This window comes from Malus domestica, chromosome 05 (genome assembly GCF_042453785.1).
Source record: "Malus domestica chromosome 05, GDT2T_hap1".
Taxonomy (NCBI): Eukaryota; Viridiplantae; Streptophyta; class Magnoliopsida; order Rosales; family Rosaceae; genus Malus; species Malus domestica.
Window position 1 is genome coordinate 25,142,868 of NC_091665.1, and position 21,578 is coordinate 25,164,445.

The following is a 21,578-nucleotide window of genomic DNA, read 5'->3' on the forward strand; positions in this document are numbered from 1 at the left end:
GAAGAGGCGTCTGCTTTCTCAAAAGTTGGGCTGCTCAAAGACCACGAAGGCCGATCTCAGAAATCAAAGAGGCGCTTGCTTTCTCAAAAGTTGGGCTGCTCAGAGACCACGAGGGCCGATCTCAGAAATCGAAGAGGCACCTACTTTTCCAGCCTTGGCAGCACCTGTCACACGCACACTCAGCTTTGCGGAAATTATGGGCATTCTGTCGAAGACTTCTGGTGAAGTAGAAAGCACATGAGTCTTACTGTTCAATCACCCACTTCCCACACGCAATAGTAGCTCATGTGTATCACAGATAACTTTGCCAAAGTTCTCTGCCAAAGTTGAGCACGTGAAGCTTGCAGCTTCCACTACATCGCTCTGACCAAGACGGGTAAAAGAATAGCAAAGAAACAGCACTAACAAAGTTTAGACACATAAATTTTGAAGGTCTAGCTACCCCATATTATTACCCACAAGGGTAAAGGAACAGTATCACTGCTGGATAATTGGAAAGTCCCTGTGTGTCAACCTCTGTGCTTCGTGGCAAGGTAGACTAGCAAACATGCCCAACCTTTACTCACATTCGAGAAAACACTCCCAACAAGATTGCTTGCTCCAAAATCGAAGAGGCACCGTCCTCCGAATCTCGAGAGCCAGACTCCCAACATGACTACTTTCTCAAAAATCGAAGAGAGGGTAAAGGAACAGTACCATTGCTGGATAATTGGAAAGTCCCTGTGTGTCAACCCCTGTGCTTCGTGGCAAGGTAGACTAGCAAACAGGCCCAACCTTTACTCACATTCGAGAAAACACTCCCAACAAGATTGCTTGCTCCAAAATCGAAGAGGCACCGCCCCCCGAATCTCGAGAGCCAGACTCCCAACATGATTACCTTCTCAAAAATCGAAGAGACACCGCTCTCCGAATCTCGAGAGCCAGACCCCCAGCAGGATTGCTTTCTCAAAAATCGAAGAGACATCGTTCTCCGAATCTCGAGAGCCAGATCCCTGATAGGATTGCTTGTTCGAAAACCGAAGAGGCAACACTTTCCCAACTACAAGAGCCGGATCTCCTTGGATAAAGCTGTCTGTAATCTTCACACGCAACATCAGCTTTCCACATACCACAGACCACTTTTTCAAAGTGCTCTGACAGGGTAAAGGAATAGCATTACTACTTGTTGTTAAGGAGACTCCTATATATGTCAACCTCCATCCCCAACGGACAGACAGACCTGCAAAAATGCTCAACCCTTCCTCATATATGAGAGGGCACTCTCAACGAAGCCTTTCGAAATATTCAGCTTTCTTTCCCCCCGATAATACCTCTGCAAACAAGTTATACTAGAGCAAGAATATCTCATATCATCAGGGTTAAAAGCAAGAGTATCCCATATCATGCTTTTTCCCTGTCTTTTCCTTTGGCCTTGTTCTTACCTGCAAGACAAGGAGAAAGAGAGCAATCAGTCAGCACTTGGAATCAAGCTTCCAGCCAGGAACTGACTGCCTGGAACTTACTTACCTGGCATTGCTCTCGAGTACTCATCTTCAACATCTTATGCTTCCAGGGAAGATACCGCATCTGCCTGAGGAACAGATAGGGCAAGTGAGAAGGATACAAGGAAGCATGTGGAGACAAGCGTAACAGCACACGTGCCGATACATCCATTACTCTGTCAAAGCAAAAGTATCCCATATCAGTAGGGTCGAACGTACTCTAGATTTGATGGACTTGTTTTGACCCTCAAATTCTTCAGTCGGCCTTATACTCTGGAGGAAACCAGAAAACCCTCCAGCTCAGTTCAAGAATAAGCCTGTGGAAAGTTACTTATTCAAAAGCAAAAGTATCCCATATCATCTCTTCTCATTTTTCTTCTCTTTATCCTTCATGCTGCCTGCAAGATAGGGAGAATGTGAACAATCAGCCGGAGCTCTGATTGCTTACCTTGTCTGTCACCTCTTTCAGCAAATCCCCTAGCTCGGCAACTTGAGGGACTCCTACTACATGGTTTGTATCGCGCTTGACCAAGCCTGAAACTACAAGTAAGCTTCAAGTGAAATTGATACATTACCTTGTGCATCTCCACCAGTTACAGATACCACCCCTGGATGGAGGAAGAGTACTTCCAGAGAAGATGCCACATCTACCTGTGAGACAGATAAGGCAAGTCAAGACGATACCACATTCCGATACTTAGAAGTTTCGTGATTACGAGATCATTCTCCCACAATATTTCCTAATGTCATTTGTACTAAATCATTCACCTGTACTCACTAAAGGAAAGCTTGAACCTATGTACTTGTGTAAACCCTTCACAATTAATGAGAACTCCTCTATTCCGTGGACGTAGCCAATCTGGGTGAACCACGTACATCTTGTGTTTGCTTTCCTATCTATATCCATTTATATACTTATCCACACTAATGATCGGAGCAATCTAGCGAAGATCACAAAAAGCGACCGTTTTCGCTACCTAGGATATATCGTGCAAGAGAACGGAGAATTAGAGAGATCTCAACCATAGAATAGAAGTTGGATAGATGAAGTGTAAGAGTGCATCCGGCGGGTTGTGTAACCGTCGTAGGCCACTGAAGCTCAAGGGAAAATTTTATAGGACGGCAATAAGGCCAGCGATGTTGTATGGCACAGAATGTTGGGCGGTGAAGCATCAACACGTACACAAAATGGGTGTGGCGGAGACGAGGATGCTTCGTGGGATGTGTGGGCACACAAGAAATGATAAGATTGGAAATGAGGATATTCGAGGTAAAGTAGGAGTGGCCGAAATTGAAGGAAAGATGAGAGAAAATCGGTTCCGGTGATTTGGACATGTGCAAAGAAGGCCTACTGACGCTCCGGTTCGAAGATGTGACTACGGGACAGAGGTTCAGGGCCAAAGGGGTAGAGGAAGACCTAGGAAAACTTTGGAAGAGACTCTAAGAAAAGACTTAGAGTACTTGGTTCTAACGGAGGACATGACACAAAACCGAGCGCAATGGCGTTCTAGGATTCATATAGCCGACCCCACTTAGTGGGAAAAGGCTTTGTTGTTGTTGTTGTTGTTGTTGTTGTATAATTTTCATTCCATTTTAAATCTGGCTTATAACCATCTTCACTATATGGAAAAAGAATAGGGTACTGAAGAGCCATAAATTTTGCAACACATTCTAACCCTTCACTCTTACAATCTATAATAATATCTCTATTAGAGTCTGACAAACCTATATCACCAACTATTAATCCACCTATTTCATCACTTGTTGGTTGATCATATTGCTTGCTATCATTTGATTATCTACCCAACAACGTCATTTTGAAATTGACCAAACCATCCTTTTCAAATTTATCTCTCGCTGTTCGAAAAAGTTTTACCAGCTCATTTGACTCATCAAACATCTTAATCAACTTTTCAACAATTGTTGAATCAAGTATTTCATTTGTTCTAGTGCAATTAACAACCCTTAGATGATTTTTGTGTTTCATTATATGTATCATAAACATAGAATTGAGCAAATTTTGGTGACTCTATCAACAAGCAAAAGAAACCCCATCAAATGACAAACTTGGCCACTAATTTTAAAAATGTAAGGACTTGATCTGTCATTAATTGAATTATCAACTTTTTCTCCCATTGAAGTAAATGAAAACATCGAGTTGTAAGTTCTAATATTTTCTTGAAATGATAAACTTTTTTTACCTCCATTTAGATCAAGCAAGGAATCTAAAAAAAACAGGTGTCCGCTTTGGAGTCGAAAATTTAATCATCCTTGTTGACAACATAGAGTGAAAATGGGCTGATTTGTTTTCCAGGTGTGTTTAAGAGACTCTTTTAACCAAAATAATGCACCACAGTATACACATTTGTAAGTTTTGTCACCCAAATCCATATAATGTTTCATAATCCCTAAAAAGACAACGCATAAAAACAAAGAATAAATTAATCACTACATGCAAGTAGCTAAACGGTAAATATCGAATCTAAACGAAACAATCATTATACAAATTGTAAAACTCACCCTTTCTGGTTGCTTGGAAAAAGGCTTGACATTTAATCATGAAATTATAATTGTTAGCACCTAAGCTTTTTCCAACAGAGTTTTCAATGCCGGTTGAGAAACCAATAATGTTTTTGCCTTTTCGATCACAAACAGATATTTCATTTTTGAATGGGGTAGTATCTAGTGCTTCAACATCGCTCACAGGTGTAATAACACATTGGTTAACAGAAGATGCACTGGAGGAACACTGATATTCAGCTCGTGAATATTCATAAACTAATGCATCAGTTTCGCTAACAGAAGTGCTTTCACAATTTTGTATATAAGCGGTTCTACAAAGTCTTTTTGGTTGATGATTATGCTCACTCAAAAAATCATATTCACTATTGCCAATGTTTTCTTTTTGCTCTAGACCATCACTCATTGTATCAGTTATAGATCGTTTAGACATGATACAAAGGAACTCTGACGGCTAATTCAAAAGCAAACAACTGCAAAACATATTTCGAAAAAAAGAAAAACAAAAAATAATATATTTAATAGAGATATAACACATACAAAACAATATAGCCTATATCAAATGTAAACAGATGTTTAAAACAAAGTTGATCTTAATAAACATAAACATAATACGAAACTTGACTTCAATCAAAAAAAAAAATTAATAAAACTATATAATTAAACTTTGAATCAAATGACATCAAAAGTTTAGATTACTTACCTTTAGCACAGAGCGTCTTCAAAGCCAAAAACACACTTCAAAAGTTTCTCAAATACTATAAAAAGGAAAAGAAAAAAAAAACTGTTTATCATCGGTTTACAAAATTTTATTAGGTTTGATAAGGATAATTTTAAAAAACAAAAATAAAAAAGTTTGAAAAATTGAATTCTACATCCCTTTTTTCAATGAATTTTGTTTCATTGTACACATCAAATTATTTCAATCACAGGACAATCAAATATGCAAAACAGTTAAACTAAAAGAAACATAATAAAACATTGGAATTATTAATGTAAACAGCAAATCATACCACCACATTCATACAACTAAAAAGACATAAATGAAAACATTGAACAACCACCCTCTTCGAAAGATCGTTGGTTCCAAGCTTTCAATGTTTGATTACTTTAGCAGGAACCAAATTAATCTTAAATGAAAACAAACCCCATTAACTGAATCATAAACACCTTATAAAAATCCAAAACAACAACAAAGATAACAAATTTCATAAAAACTGTTAAAAAAATTCCAATTAAAACTTTAAGAATTTAAATGAGAGAAAGCGGTATGACTTAATTTGTGGAACCACATCATGGTAAAGTTAAAAGGGTGATGTCAATTGATACCCTCAATCAATTGAATCTGATGAGAGATGAGTTCCAATTGAGGATCCAATGCAGTAATAATCAAAGGAACTTGAGAGCATTTTAATTCATTAGGAAAAACACACAAAAACCCTAAAAGGAAACAACTACCAAAATGGAGGATCACATTGTTGTGGATGCCAAGGGACCCACGGAACCCATGGATTCCCAAGGGTATATCCATCATTTCACTGTTCATTCACAGTGCAAAACAGTAACAAGAAACTGGGTTTTAGTATATATATAATTTAAGTATGAATATGATTCCCTCCCTCCTACAACTTTAAGTATATTCATATTCCATAAAGCATTCATATATAGGCCCTAGGCCCTTTATTCAAAGGGATTCTAATTTTTGGATAAAAATATGGACTAGTTGTAGGGTTCACTCTATGTCATATTTCAACGATCTGAACCGTCTATTTTGTAAGTCTCGATTCATAGATCATCCTTACAAAAATTCAACTTAATTCAAAATCATTTGTCTATTTAACTATCACATTGAAATTTCATTGTTTCTTAGAGAACAAAATGTTCGTCAATTTCTTTGAACTCAATTTAGATACTTCAAATATTTCTAATTTGGCTAATAATTTGTAAGGATGATCTATGAGGTACAACTTGAAAAATAGACGATTTTGATCGTTAAAGTTCGATTTGGTATGAGCCCAACAACTAATTCCTATTTTTATAAAAAAAAAATGGGATCCATTCCCTGAAAGGCTTCCTATATATGTAAGCCAATCAAAGAAGGCTCCCAGCCACTTTACCACCACCAAAACAGGAATCTATTCCCGATTCCTCATCAGCCTTAGCCATAACCAACCGATTCACTCATTTAGGATCCACAATAGGAAATTTCTGACCAAATTACCAAACACCAAGACCAAATTACCAAACGGCATTAGTCAGTCAGTTTGATCCATATTCATCCATGCCCCTATCCATCATCATCTCAATCAACCAGTTATACTAAAACCTCTCCTTATGTCAACAAATCACCCAAGGAATACCTTTTCAGCATACCTCCCAATATTTCAAAAGAACAAACACTAGCAAAAATAGCCAAAACGGAATTCCCAGCCAATTTTCATTATTTACCCAATGCACCACATAAAACCCTCAAATATTACCAGGCCATTCTCAATGAGACCGAATCCATTACTATTAAGCCAATTCTTAGTACAACTCATGCTAACAAAATACTTTATCATGCCCTTCACATTGGAAAATTCCTAACCGAAACAGAATGGGGATTCCCCATTTACCAATCCAAACCTCTTCATTCCCAGCATGTTCTTATTCCTAATAACACATACAATTATTTTGATGATATCGACGCTTGGTCTAATATTTTTCTCCATCAAGCAGAAGACTTTAGTCATTCATGGTCTGTTACTTTTGATAAGAGTTTCAGATTGAATTTCTCAGCATGGTTTCCCAGATGGTGGTCTTCTCATGGCCCAACAGCCAGCCTCCTTCCCGAGGATCTCATGCACATCCTATCAAAAAATTTCCAAAAGAAATTTGACAAAAGTTGATTCAACCACTACATCACTCTTCTTCCTTTGTTCATGGCTAAATACAAAATCTCGTGGATAATGAAGTGGAATTATGAAGTGAAAACTGGAGAAGTCTATCGACAAAAAGCAATCAAATGGTGGGACAAGTTCAATCACCAGAAGATCATCAACCTGGTCCTCTTAGAATTTCCCGTCATTCAAGCTCAAGTTCAAGCCATTCCGACACAACCAGTCCAGCAAAAAATGGCACTGCCAACAGTTCTAGAACAATCCATATCAGACATAAGTCCCTCATCATCTCTCTAAGGCACTTCTAAGTCATCCAAGTCAAGTTCGAAAAAGAAAGAAAAATCATCCCAGCTCAAGGACCTTACCCAACAATTACTTGTAGAAGCAGCCATGCTCCATACTGAAGACTCAAACTCCTCAGAATCTTCAGATGCATCTTCACAACAACCCTTCAGCAAGCAAAAGGCCAAATGGGCAGATTACCAGGATTCCCAAGACCCATTTGAACTGTAGAATTCAAATAAGATTTGTAATCATTTTAAAATTTTACCCATGTAAATTCTACAGTACCAGCCATGTGATCCTTTCAGCAAAACAATATCTACAGTAGCAGCAATCATTCAGACAAGTCACTATTCATGAATGGAAAAATCACTTTGTACTATTCATCCATCATTTCAAAGACAGCTGCGTGAATCTACAGTGAAAAGAAAATCATTTCTCCAGCTTTTACAGCTAGTAGCACATGCAGATCGGGATTCCCGCTTCAGCTCCAATCATTCATCCAACCATCTCCAACCTATATCATCACAATTCAGAACCCATTCTCGGCAGGTTGAAAACTCTGCGTATTCTCTAGAACAAGAACAAAGTCTAGTATTCGGCACTCATCATCTCATTTTAAATTTGTAAACACTTTTATTTTATCAAGGATGCCCTGCGAGCTCCATCACTATTTTCATCATCATCTGTAATTGCCAGTAGGCAAAATTGTAAGTCTACATTTCAAAGTTTAATAACTTATTTTCAAAATATACCTGCATCATTAATTTTAATTCATTATTTTCATTATGAAGAATATTATATATATATAAAGGTTCTAAACGACGTTACGTGTTAGTCGAGCGGTAGGTTGGGGCCTATCGTATAAATAAGTGTTTGCTTATACTTAAGAAATACATAATTGCGTTGGGATACATAAATTGCAAAATAGAATGAAGTTTAGATTATAAAGTATTAAAACATAATGCAAAATGACAATTATTTATTTTCTGTCTAAGTAAGGGCCGCGACCTAGGCAGATGCCTAGGCAAGCTAGCGGGCTCCTAAGCATATGTAGGTGCCTTTTCTTAATTTTCAAATGTGTAGGAATTAAACGAGGGGATAGCCAACTGCCTAACGCCTAAGTAAGGCCTAGGTGGCGTAAACCAGAGATTTTTAAAACATTGATATATATATACACACCCAACATTACCCTGAGTCCAAACTCACCATCTCAACTCAACTGAAGCATGCAAACCCCCATCAATTCATGGATGTAGCTCAAACTACCATTCCTCTCAACTGTTTTGTAGTAATTTTAACTGGCGATTTTTTTTTTGGGTAAAAGTTTGACTATAGCAAAGCTACATACAAACTCCCTCAACTTTTATTAAAACAAGCCCAAAAGTACAAGCAAACCAAAGGCCCTACTTACAACTACACACAACCCAAAAAGGGCCAAAACAAAAAGAAAACCAGAAAAAGGCCCCAACAACAATGAAGCCTAAAAAACACACAGCTGCCAAGAAACTTTTACTGAAATCTCCTCCACCGACAGAGATCCAGACCAGCCAACTGAAGCATCATGCACCACTGAGTATCGCCTCATTGCCAACCCCGAGCAACAACCCGATCACAGCCATTAACAAAAGATAGTAAGCACCAAAGAGGGATTAGCCAACTACCAAGAAGAAGCTCGGGGAAACCCACGAGCAACACTGTCGCAAAACGACAAACAGTAAGGAGAACGTGGTGGTGATGGAAACACCCAAGCCAAGAAAAAAAATCCCCAACTCTACACACGAACTCAAGAGGAAAAATGGTTGAAGATCTGACTGAGGGAAAGATGGGGAGAGGGATACCGATCAGAATAGAAGAACAGGACAGGCCATAGGGAAAATTGAGGAGAAACATCAGAAGAAGTGAAAATAAAAGAAAAGAGGACACGGTAGAGAAGGGGAAAATAGGAGAAAACAAAAGAAAGAGAAAAGAGGCAACCGACTCCAATCAAAGCTAGAGTCGACACCAGAAATGGTGGGCAAGATGGAAGCCCTCACAAAAAGGGGAAGGACTCTCACAGAGAATGAGAGAAGCTCTTGTTGGGTTTGGAAAGTGTTGAAGAAGGGACAAGAGAATGGAGAAAGGAAAATTGTATATTTTTGTGTAAAGAATACGACTCAAATCATTAGAAAGCTCAGAATATAAAACATTATCCTTAGATCACTGGCACTAGATCCAAACTAAGGCTTACATCCTAGGTCTCCCATAAGAACATGACACTTGGCTAAATCTAAGATATACATGTTATACAAAGATGGATTGAATCTAGACCTTGCACTTGTACTATCGACTTAAGTAGACCATTCTAGCTTAAATGCAATATACCAGAAACAATTCACATTCCAACACTCCATTCTAAATTGTTAAACTAGTTTTACTCCAAGTGCTCATATCAGATAGTTGAATCGATCCTTAGACAATTTCTTAATGAATATGCCGATAATTTTCTCCTCTGATATGCAATACTGTAAATTCACAACACTTTCTTGCAAAGCCTCTCAGATGAACTGAATAGTAAACAATAGGATTCTTGGTCATTGCAATGGCTAATATCAACCATAAGTGGAGTTGCTTCAGTGTTCATTTCTCCAAAATCCTCAAGCACAAATCTCAGCCAAATCGCTTGTGTTGTTACTTATATTGCACTTATATACTCACTTTCGACAACTGAAAGTGCAACACTATGTTGTTTGACTAAGGCCTAAGAAAATATTCCACTTCTAAAGGAAAATGCATAAGAAGAGGTGTTTTCATGTCATCATCACTCCCACACCAGTCACTATCACAGTAGCGAATGGGTAATGCAGTTTCTACCTTCTTGTACTCAATTCCATATTCAGTGGTACCTTGTATTGTACCTCAACACTCTCTTGGAAATTCCATAATGTTTCTTGATAGCTAGGACAATGCATAAACATTGGAAATAAGCCAAGGTATGTCACTTCGTACATGTCCCTTGTTTATACCATATTTAGGGCCTCGTATTTAGACCTCGTATAAATACTTGGGGGACTTAAATGTAATTATGTGATAAAAGAAGGGGCAAATACGATAAGTGATGAGTCCTTATTCTATAAAATGACCCCTCACACTCACAATTGGGGGAGGCCAACTCTTAGGCCTGAAACCCTCTCACATCCCGTCTCATATTACAGAGGCTCTCTCCCTCACTTCTCAGAGAAATACAATACAATCAATGTGGACGTAGCCCAAACCTTAGGGTGAACCACAATACATCTTGTGTTATTTACATTACTTGCAGATTCACGGTCGGATTTACGTTGTTCCAAGACCTCCAGTTTTGTGCATCAACATTTGGCGCCGTCTGTGAGAATCGATACGAAAAGTTGTGTCGGTTCTCTTTCATTTTTTCATCTCCGTCGTGAATCTACAAAAATTTGCAAAAACCCAGAAACAGAAAAGATCCAGATCTCAAAATCACTCATCTCTTTCTCTCATCACTCGGTTTTGGTCCTCTGTAAACATCAAGGGCCAGATCTCTCTCTGAGATCGCCCCCATCGGCGACGCCATTGGGCTTCTCGCTGAGACCAAAGAGGAAGTCGCCGAAGCTAGGGAAAAAGCCAAATCCATATCGTCTTCTTCATCCTTAGCTGTTACGCCCACGCCTCCTCCTGCTACAGCCACTCCCACCTCTGCAATTGCCCAGCCTGCTCCATCTGCTACTCCTACTTACACTGCCAAAAAGGGCGTGTCCACTCATTTTGCTAAGAAGCTAGCCAAGCAGCACAAGGTCAAAATTGCCTCCGTGGTGGGCACCGGCCCTTTTGGCCGAATTACGCCTGCTGACGTGAAGGAAGCCGTTGGAATTGTCAAGCCTGCTAAACCAGTCGCCATCGAGCCCACTCCGGTGGCCACTGCTCCACCCAAGCCTTCTGCTGCATCCCCGCCTCTACTTCCCAGCTCAACCGTGTTGCCATTTACCACGATGCATGCTGCTGTTTCGAAGAACATAGTCGAAAGTCTCTCGGTGCCGACTTTCCGAGTCGGCTACCCGATTAACAGTGACGCCATCGACACCCTTTATGAGAAGGTGAAACCAAACGGTGTGACAATTACTGCATTGTTGGCCAAGGCAGTTGCTATGGCACTTGCTCAGCACCCGGTTGTGAATGCGAGCTGCAAAGACGGGAAGAGCTTTTCGTATAACAGCAGCATAAACTTTGCTGTTGCTGTGGCAATCATTGGATGACTCATAACCCCTATTCTTCAGGATGCTAATAAGTTGGATTTGTATTTGCTATCCCCGAAATGGAAAGATTACTATGCCAAGGTGGAGGTGGTGATTTACCTATTGGATGCTTACGACAAGGAAAGCAGAAAGCATGGCTACCACTGAGATAAAGCAAAAGCAGATAATATTAATGGGATGCATAGTGGGGTGGTGCAGTCCACAACCATGATGATGATGGGCCAACAAGCCAACTCATTCGAATTCAGATCTGACAGCAGCTATTACTCCCAGTCTCTCAAAAACCATCCAAGCCAATGAACGCTACCAACAGAAAGCAAAAGAGAAAGCAAAAGAGAAAGAAAAAGAGAAAGCAAAAGCAAAGAATAATCACCCCACTAGAATGATGTGATTTACTTTTCTTGTTTTGTATGATGTAATTTATTTTTATTATCTTTCGAAGACATATGTATAAACCCCATCAGAGGGTAATATGTATAAACCCCATCAGAGGATAAAAATAAAATAATATAAAATAATAAAAAAAAAACCCAAAATAATGGGCTGCAATGTCATGTGGAGGGCGAAGGCCCATATGCCCAAAAAAGCCAAACCCTTTATTATCACCAACCAAGTGACCAAAAGTACGCCCAGTATTCCAAAATTATTCGGCAACCCACCGCTATTACCACCAACCAGGTGATGAGATGTACAACCCCTACTCTAATTTGGCAACTAGGCATCCATGCCACCAACCAGGTGATGAAATGTACAATCTGTACTCCCCTTCATGCCACCAACCAGGTGATCAAAACTACACCTAGTACTCCAAATTATACATGAGCATTACTCATGTCATTCATACATAAACATTCATGAGCATCACTCATGACAATCATACATAAACATTCATGACCATCATTCATGTCAACATTCATGAGCATCACTCATGTTAACATTCATGAGCATCACTCATGACAACATTCATGAGCATCACTCATGTCAACATCCATGAGCATCACTCATGTCAATCAAACATTCATGAGCATCACTCATGTCAAATCAGCTTCAAAAGCTTCATTTACAGAGCTCTAGCTTCAAGAGCTTCATTTGCTAAAAGCTTCATTTACAGAACTCTAGCTTCGAAAGCTTTATTTACAGAGCTCCAGCTTCAAAGCTTCACTTGCAAAGCTTCGTCTACAAAGCTTCAGTGCAAGGTATACAAATACCGCCTCCTAACAACCGCCACTTCGGTCCATACATGGATTCAATTTGAAGTCTCCAGCCAACAGACTCTATTGACCGAAGACTTGGGGGACTATATTATGTACCATATATTGGGTCTTAACTGGGCCTCATGAAAAATACTTGAGGGACTTAGCCCATTACTTATGTATTAAGGAGCGAGCCCTTATTCTATAAAAAGGACTCCCTCACTTTCACTAGAGAGCACCCATTGTTCATGCACTGAGGAGCGAGCCCTTATTTTATAAAAGGGACTCTCTCACCACCATTAGAGAGTATCGATGTCTACTGAGCAACCGTCTCGCCGCGAGCATCAACTCTAGCCCATCGTTTATGTATTAAGGAACGAGCCCTTATTTTATAAAAGGGACTCCCTCACCACCATTAGAGAGCATCGCCGCCTGCTAAGCAACCGCCTCGCCGCGAGCATCAACACTAGCCCATCATTTATATATTAAGGAACGAGCCCTTATTCTATAAAAAGAACTCCCTCACCATCATTAGAGAGCATCACCTCTAGCCCATCATTCATGTATTGAGGAGCGAGGCCTTATTCTATAAAAGGGACTCCCTCACCTTCAAACGCCACAAGCCGAGCCAACCAAGGCAGCATAAGCCACGAGCCGAGCTGCCTCGCAGCGTGTGCTACTTCTAGTTGAGCGTCATTTCAGATTGAACACTGCCTCATATCGAGCATCAGTTCAAGACAGCATCTAGTTACTTCGTCCATACATGGACTGAATTTCAAGTCTCCAGCCAAAAGACTCTCTTGACTGAAGACTTGGGGGACTACTGTTTATACCATATTTAGGGCCTCGTATTTAGACCTCGTATAAATATTTGGGGGACTTAAATGTATTATGTGATAAAAGAAGGGGTAAATATGTAATAAGTGAAGAGTCCTTATTCTGTAAAATGACCCCTCACCCTCACAATTGGAGGAGGCCAACTCTTAGGCCTGAAACCTTCTCACATCCCCTCTCATATTACAGAGGCTCCCTCCCTCACTTCTCAGAGAAATACAATACAATCAGTGTGGATGTAGCCCAAACCTTGGGGTGAACCATGATACATCTTGTATTATTTACATTACTTGCAGATTCACGGTCGGATTTATGTTGTTCCAAGACCTCCGGTTTTGTGTATCAACATCCCTCAACTCAAAAGGACAAATATTGTAATTGTCATATATTTGCTGACCTCTTATTATGGATTGTCTAGTGGATAGGATTAGGTTTAGATATTTTGGGTTTTTTGTTGTTGTTGTAAATGACGACCCATTTTAAGGTTGTACACATTTATTAAGGGATAAGGGTGTAAATGAGTCAAGCGAAGCCAAATACCACAGTGCTTAAGCTTGGTTCGAATGAAATGTTTTATGCTCAAGCTTAGATCAAGATCAATAAAAACTCGTAAGATCATCTCTAAAAGAGATGTCGAAATGTCCAAATTAATAATAATAGTAAAAAAGGCAGCAATAATGTTTTTAACCCAAGCCAAATCTTATATGGCATGACATGGATGGACAGCCCTAACCTTGCTGCCAAAATTGACAGCAACTTTAATTTTTTTTAATGGATTATTAAATGCATTTGATTAACATTATTATTTTCTTTTTATTTTAAAATATTTATTATAATAGTTTAATGTAATAAAATAATAGTTTAATTTAACATATTGAGTGGAGAATAAAACTTTAAAAGATGTCAGAATGCCACATAAGCTGTCAAATTTAAATTTTATGTTTAAAATTTAACATCACCTACGGAAATGCTCTATGAATGATTACTTTAAGCTCAAGCTCGGGTTGACAACAAACCACGAGCTCTTGGATGACTTACCTTATGCTCTATGAATTATTACTTTAAGCTCAAGCTCGAGTTGACAACAAACCTCGAGCTCTTAGATGACTTACCTTGGGCTATCTCCAATGGAGATGGCTATAGGGCCATAGGCCAATTTTTAGTCCGTTCTTTTACAAAACCCAACTCCAATGGAGGGTTGGGCCAAAACCAAGTAGATCCCACCAAGCCAAATTAAAGCCTTTTGGCCATTGGGCTAGGCATGTTGAGCCCGCCTGGCAGGCTATTTGTTGGTTTTTTTTTAAAAGACGAAATTAAAAAAAAATTAAATTTGTAATTTTTTTTTTTTGCTATAAATACCTAAGTCATTTCTACACAATTTCTCACATCATTTTCATCCTTCCATAATATCTTACCTCATTTAATCCAATTATTCACATTCTGTTCACCTAAAACACTCTTTTCATACACACTCCTCTCTTACCTTCCAATAATCTAAATTTAAATTTTTCAATATTTTTTCAAATGGCACTCAAAATATGTTCAGATAATCTTATTCATTTAGCGACAAGTGACACTCAAAATATGTTTGGATAAACTTATTTTAATATGGTAGTTTAATTCAATTAACCAATAAAGTTAAAGAACAAACTTAAAAATAATAAATTATTGAGGGGCTAAAAAATAGCTTATTCGGTTTGAGATGGTATATAAATATGACATGACATTGTTCATTTAAAAATAATTTCTTACAGGGCTATAACTCTAAATGGGGCTAAACATAACTCATTCGGTTGGAGATGGCCTTTGCTTCTTTTTAAAATGAGCTCAACAAAAATTAAAAATTAATAGAAGAAATAAAAATAAGGGTTAAGTTCGGATAACTACTCAATCTTTAGGGATGATTCTAAATTGGTCCTAACCTTTTAAAACATTTCAAAAAATATCTAATGTTTTGAAAATTGATATTTGTTCGGTTTACTAGCGTTGTATGTCATATGGATAATTATTAATTCTCAAGTCATTATAGAGCTTTGAATCTTCAAATTAATGTAGTTTAGCTAAGCAAATTTACTACTTAACTTGCTTTAACTTCACTAAAAGGAACCAATTTAAGGAATTAAAGCTCCAAACACAACGATTAGTCGAGACTAACTTATTTGTCCACCTTATCATTTAATGTTGGTAAAATCATCACTTCGCGCCGTGACCTTCCAAAAACTAAGCGTAATAGTTACATAATACACATGTCCAATCCTTGTCGTAGACACCAAATTATAATGCAAATTCATTATGAAGGGATAATGTTATGTTTATCCTATATTAATCACATTACTAATAGTTATCTAAGGCCGGAAGAAATTGGCACGTAGACCTTTGTCAGCTAAATTCCACACTGATGCAATGACTAAAACAACACTCAAACTTAGCCCCAAGAATCCAAGCCCAATATTCACACACCACATAGCACTCTTCGGCTCTGGTTTCTTCATTGTGATCCACATGAAACATGGATAAGCATATGCCAAAGGTAGAGTCATGCCTCCGATTAGAGGTGCTAGGCTCGGCAAGAATGGAAAAGCGACTGCTATGAAAAATACCATTCCTCCGAACAAAATCCGAAAAGCCATCCGAAGCCACTTTGCACATGGCTTGTTCTTCCTGCTAGTGTATTTGAACTCCAAATTATCAAAAACTACCATGCTGTAGATTTGAAATGTGCTTAAGCAGTTTATCACTACAAGTATGCAAATTAGTCCCAACACAAATTTTGATGTTCTTTTATGTCCATTGAATTGTGAAAAAGAGCTCAATATTCGTCCATATGAAGATGGTATCTGCACAATATTTGAAAGGCACTGTCAATCTTTGATCATGCATATATCCCTAGTTTGGTATATTTTTCATAGTTTGGTTAAAAATAATTTGGAACAAGTGTCACGCTTACGTTGTTTCCATAAGCCCAAGACCCAGCTACGGCAAGAGGAAGGAAGCACATTGCTGTAACTGCATAAGATACAGTCACTCCTCTCCACATCTGGTTTTGGGATGTCTGTTTTGGACTAGATGGCAATGTCCCCTGCATCAGAAGAAACATTAATTAAGCCTATTTATGTGTTAAACGAACTCACACTACAATTTTCTTGGTAACAACCGAGAGAATCGATCACTTTAATACAGCACAAACACTCACTTGAATCTCAAGAATGACATTGTGGCCTCTGAATGCAAGAACAATGATGCCAAGAGCATTCAGAATCATCCCAAATCTATCCATTTTTTCATCCATCTCTGGTGGGTTGTACGAAATGCCACTAGGCCTCCCCTTGCCAATTGAAAGGCCCCAAATAAGAGTACAATATGCAATTGCTGTGGTGGCACCAATAAGTGAGACCCAAGCTATGGAGTTCAAGTTGGGAAGCTGAGCCACAACAATAGCCATGCAGATGAACAGCAAGAAGCACTCTGTGGCAGTCAATGAGTTAACATCCCAAACATTTTTTAGAAATAGTTTCATGGTTCCACCTCCTATGATGATTAGCTGGGCACACGTGCCCCCTGATAAGTACATTACTGGGAATATAGTGAGCAATTTCCCTAACTTTGGACCTGAAAACATAAAATAAAATGTCTAGTTAATACACTACTAGGCGCGTGTTAGGGGGTGGTGTTTGGTATGGAAGAAGAAGAGTTCGCTTGGACTAACCAAAGGCTGTTATTGCGAGGTGCAGGTATCTACTGTACCGAATTCCGGAGTTGGATTCGTGTAGATGTACGAGAAGCCATGAGGTGTAGAGTTGCCATGCGAACGCTAGTGACAAGCCTATAATTCCCCATGTCCTACAACAATTGAAAAAATTTAAGGAAAGCATTAGGCTCGTTAGAACAAAATATTACACCCATTAGAAAATGAGCTAAGTTTAAACAAAATATTAGACTCGTTAGGACAAAATATTACACTCGATAAGATAATGAGCCAAGATTGAACTTTGGCACATTCGCCTCATAAAGCTGGGACCAACATATTTTTTTTAAGGGAGTTTTAACAAAACACTCACGGTACTGTTCACTTTTAACGAAAAACCACATTTTTACCTTTAACTGATACTATTCACTATACCTTTCAAAAGGACTTTTCGTTAAAAGAGAAGTTTTTTTGGACTTTTCGTTAGTTTTCCTTTTTTTTAATCGGCTGTACAACCATTTCAAAGTATTTAGCTCATAATCCTTACCTTATTTTGTCATGTAATATTTCAATACCAATACCAACGGTTTAGTTATTAAGCAGCTTATATGTTTTTTTTTATATTAATTTTATATTTTCATTAAGCTGAGCCAAAGAAAAACTCAAGTTTAATTTATGGGAGTTTTAACAAAAAACCTGCGGTACTGTTCACTTTATCGAAAAACCACATTTTTACACTAAAAAGTCAAACCTATTACTATTCATTTTATCCTTTATTTTGTCCTTATCATTAAAAACTCAAAGTTTTCAAATCATTTTCATTAGTTTTCCTTTAATTTATAGCCGACCTAGGCTTGAAAATTTCATATGAGGCGAGCTTGAGCATGCATTAAGAGATTTTTTCTAGCTTGATTATGTTTTACGAGCTTGAGCACAAATAATATCAACCAACCTGAACTTGAACATCTTAGTACTTAGCTAGGGCAGGAAATTTTTCCCGAAAATCCCAAACCAAACCAAAAAAATCCGATCCCATATCGAAACATCTCAAACCGATAATACGGAAATTTTTGGGATCCATACCGAATCGATTCCGAACCTTTCGGTACGGGAATCGGGATTACATATTCAATGGTTCAAGAATCCCGAACCGAAGCGAAAATATATATGTATATTTATTTTGGTTCATGCATGTTGAATATTGAATTATTAGAAATAGAAGTATGAAAGTAAGTAATTTGGAATTTTAGAAGGTCAGTTTGATTTGATAAGAATGATTTTGATATTTCAATAGGTAAGAAATTTCAAATTGGTAATAGGTAAAAAACCTAAATTTCAATTAATATAAAATTAGGCAACAACATTTTAAGTCAAAAGCCTAAATTTTTGCTCATTACCCAAAAATCTTAAATTTATGGTCAAAAGCCCAAAAACCAAAATGCAATCCTGATTCATCCCGAAATATCGAAAATATTTTAAGAATTCCGAAAATAAAGAATACCAAAATTTTGATTTAAGATTGGTCTTCAAATTCCCATTTCAAAAATTTTTTGTTTGAGATTCAAGATCCATTTTCGGGTTGGGATCCACCTAACCACCGTTAGCTTCGGCTCATTTGCCCCCCCCCCCCCCCCCTAACGGATTTATAACTATTGTTTATTGTACAGACTCAATTGGGCAGATATCCATGTCAAAATTGGTTGGCGCTTGTCATTGTGCAAGAAGTTTCCATCAGATGTTAACGTTGTGAGGACCATATTTTATACTGGAATATATTGACCTATAAAAATATATATTTTTTAATTATTGCACATGCTTAATGCTTAATAAAACCAGGTGATTATTCAGGCTATTTTATGATCAGCCTAAATTAGGTCCAAGAATGCAGGGGCAGGCAGCGTTCGCATGGAACAGTAATTACCTAATTAAATTCAAGTAAAATTTAACAGACAAACCAGAAGTGTTTCTTGTGAAATTAGACTCAATCATGTTGCATATAATCTAATATCCTAATAGATAGGATATTTAGTTTCCTCTTATGTGTTCCGAGTTCGAATATTTTTTTTTTCTAAATTATTGTAATAATTTCAAATCATCTTCACTTCGCTTAATAATAATAAAAATTAAAAAAAAATTCATCTTGTAAATTATTGGTCCTCATTTTTTTCTGTTTATTTGAGAAAAAAGTAATCTATATTAGAACTTATAAGTTAATGGTAGCAGAAGAAAAAATAATTATATTATTTGTATTGGGAGATTCCAAATCTCATGGAGATTTGAAACTGAACAAAAGCAAATTGTCAAAAGCAAAATAAGACAAGAAAAACGCGGAAGAAACTTGACTTTAGGTCCCTCCTTCCCCTAGACAAGGACTGCGGTTGGTATTTGGTTGGCACGGCCGACGGTGTTGAACTGCAACTCAAACTCTAGGAAAAAAAAGACTGACCCGTACGTCATCTTTCCTTCCCATTCGTATCTAGGCTTATCACATCCTATCAGAAGCCTAGTCCACCTAGGTTTTCTTATCTCATCATAATTCTATTACCCATCTATGTATCCTGATCCCCATTTAATGAATTTCAACTTCATTTTAAATTCATTCCGACTACTTGTCGATCTGTCACCACAACCACACAACAGACATTCTAAATCAATTTGAACTGTACTGGTAAATTTCGAACAAAAAAATAAAAAGATGGTAAATATTAAAAGAAAATTGAAGTTTTACTATAAAATTAATTAGTAATATAAAAAAATCATTACTTATAAGCACATATAATATTTATTTTTACCTAATATGAGATTTATACTCTCAAAACGATTTTTCATGTGTTGCGAAATTGTAAACCTAACACGTGAACAACATAAATCGGATGACATGAATAGTGTGTGACAGTTGGAACTAACACACGAGACAATTTGCGCTGATACCATGAATAAAAAAGGTTCTACCTAAAACCAATTGGAAAAATGATAAGCAGATCAATTACTAACATGAAAGGTCTTTTCATTTTACGATGTGGGAATAATACTCGCAACAAATCTTGGGCAGCATCAAGGACCCAGTGCTGATTTTAATGATTTCATACCATCAAAAAACATATAGGATGAAGAACCCTAATTCCTAATGAATAATTGTTTCGGTGATATGAACATGTTATGAGGCAAAGTTATGATTTTTAATACATCTAGAGTTTAAACAAAATAGATATTACTTACCATCCAACAGTGGCAAATGCAAGAGGCAGTAAAAGCGATTGAACTCCAATTCCTGAACAAAGTAAATGAAAGGTAGCAGAAAACACGTTCCCATTTCTGGATTCTGTGATGGGCAGCCAAGCATCCTGTGGAATGAGCTCACCACCTACCCAAATTTCAGTTGATTCCTTTGGGGGAGTAGTTGTGATGGGAATAACTTGAGCAGAGTAACCTGATGGGCTTCTGAACAAGCTACTTAAGGAATGGCTCTGCCTAGTTATTTCTTCCCGGCAATTTGCTTCAACAGCCACCTCTTCCAAGTTTATCATTTTTTTTCAATTGCTGTAAAATTCAAGCCGCTCACTCATCATATAAATAGGTGCGGGATTTCACACCAAGCTAAAGTGCTTGTTGACAAGGCATATCCTTGTGGGTCAATTGCTTTTGTGTAGGACCTTTTTCTTTAATAAAATACGAAATAAGACTTAATATTTTACGGTAAAGAATAAATAAATTAATATAATTAACTAACTTAACCCACATATACAATATATAATGTAATACGGATTGATTTAATATTAAGCAGAAAATCAAGCTTTTGCGTACTATTGGGAAAAGCATTGCAATATTTCTACAGTTTTCTGTTGCTTGGTGTTTATTTTAGGGAGTATGATTCTCTCTCATTTTATTCTCATCTCTCTCCTTTTTTCACATTTTGGTATTTATTCTCTTGTCTCTATAAAATATAATGTGATTTAATCGTAACCGTTCAAGTAAAAACAGAAGGAAGAAGAGAAAGAATAGAAGGGAGAGAATCTTACTTAATACCAACTATCAAACACTTTTTCTTTATATAAAAACTGAAAATGTATCAAACACTTGTATGAACTTTAATCTCAATAAACTTTGAGTGGATTCTGATCCATGTGTGATGTGTCCATAATTGTAAAGTTTCTTGTCTACATCCCCTTATCACATGCAAACACAAACTGATATATACAAATGGTGGTGTTATACACATACTTATTTTTATTTCTCATACATTCATTTCAAATTTTGATTATCAGATCGAATAAATTGAAGAAAATCAATAAACAAATTTTAATAAAGATATGTGAAAGATAAAAAGAGTATGTGAATTTAGTATTACTTTAGGCTTATTATATTAACACCCCACAAATTGTTGAATAAACCCCACATACTTAATACACCCCACATTTACTTTTTCACTTAAAAATTATCTTAATACACCTCAC

General features: G+C 37.4%; 1 protein-coding gene and 1 pseudogene across 1 annotated transcript; one reads left to right on the plus strand and one right to left on the minus strand.

The window, feature by feature from the left end:
* The first annotated feature begins 5,463 nt into the window (after positions 1–5,463).
* Positions 5,464–11,559, plus strand: LOC103412121 (dihydrolipoyllysine-residue acetyltransferase component 4 of pyruvate dehydrogenase complex, chloroplastic-like; annotated as a pseudogene).
* Positions 11,560–15,713: 4,154 nt separating this feature from the next.
* LOC103445276 (lysine histidine transporter-like 8) lies at positions 15,714–20,728 on the minus strand. The gene is made up of 5 exons (XM_008384268.4): positions 20,344–20,728; positions 17,146–17,279; positions 16,633–17,048; positions 16,387–16,518; positions 15,714–16,276 (listed from the first exon to the last, which is right to left on the minus strand). The coding sequence occupies exons 1-5, from the start codon at positions 20,649–20,651 to the stop codon at positions 15,785–15,787; spliced, it is 1,482 nt and encodes a 493-aa protein (XP_008382490.3). The 5' UTR covers positions 20,652–20,728; the 3' UTR covers positions 15,714–15,784.
* Positions 20,729–21,578: the final 850 nt, after the last annotated feature.

What these genes read in the sequence shown, in the direction of transcription:
- LOC103445276 (XM_008384268.4), bottom strand. Translation starts at nt 20,651, where the DNA reads ATGATAAACTTGGAAGAGGTGGCTGTTGAAGCAAATTGCCGGGAAGAA. An exon ending in GCATTTGCCACTGTTGGATG is followed by an intron (nt 17,280 to 20,343) that starts GTAAGTAATATC and finishes CAATTGTTGTAG; the next exon opens with GACATGGGGAATTATAGGCT. An exon ending in CTTGGGCTTATGGAAACAAC is followed by an intron (nt 16,277 to 16,386) that starts GTAAGCGTGACA and finishes AATATTGTGCAG; the next exon opens with ATACCATCTTCATATGGACG.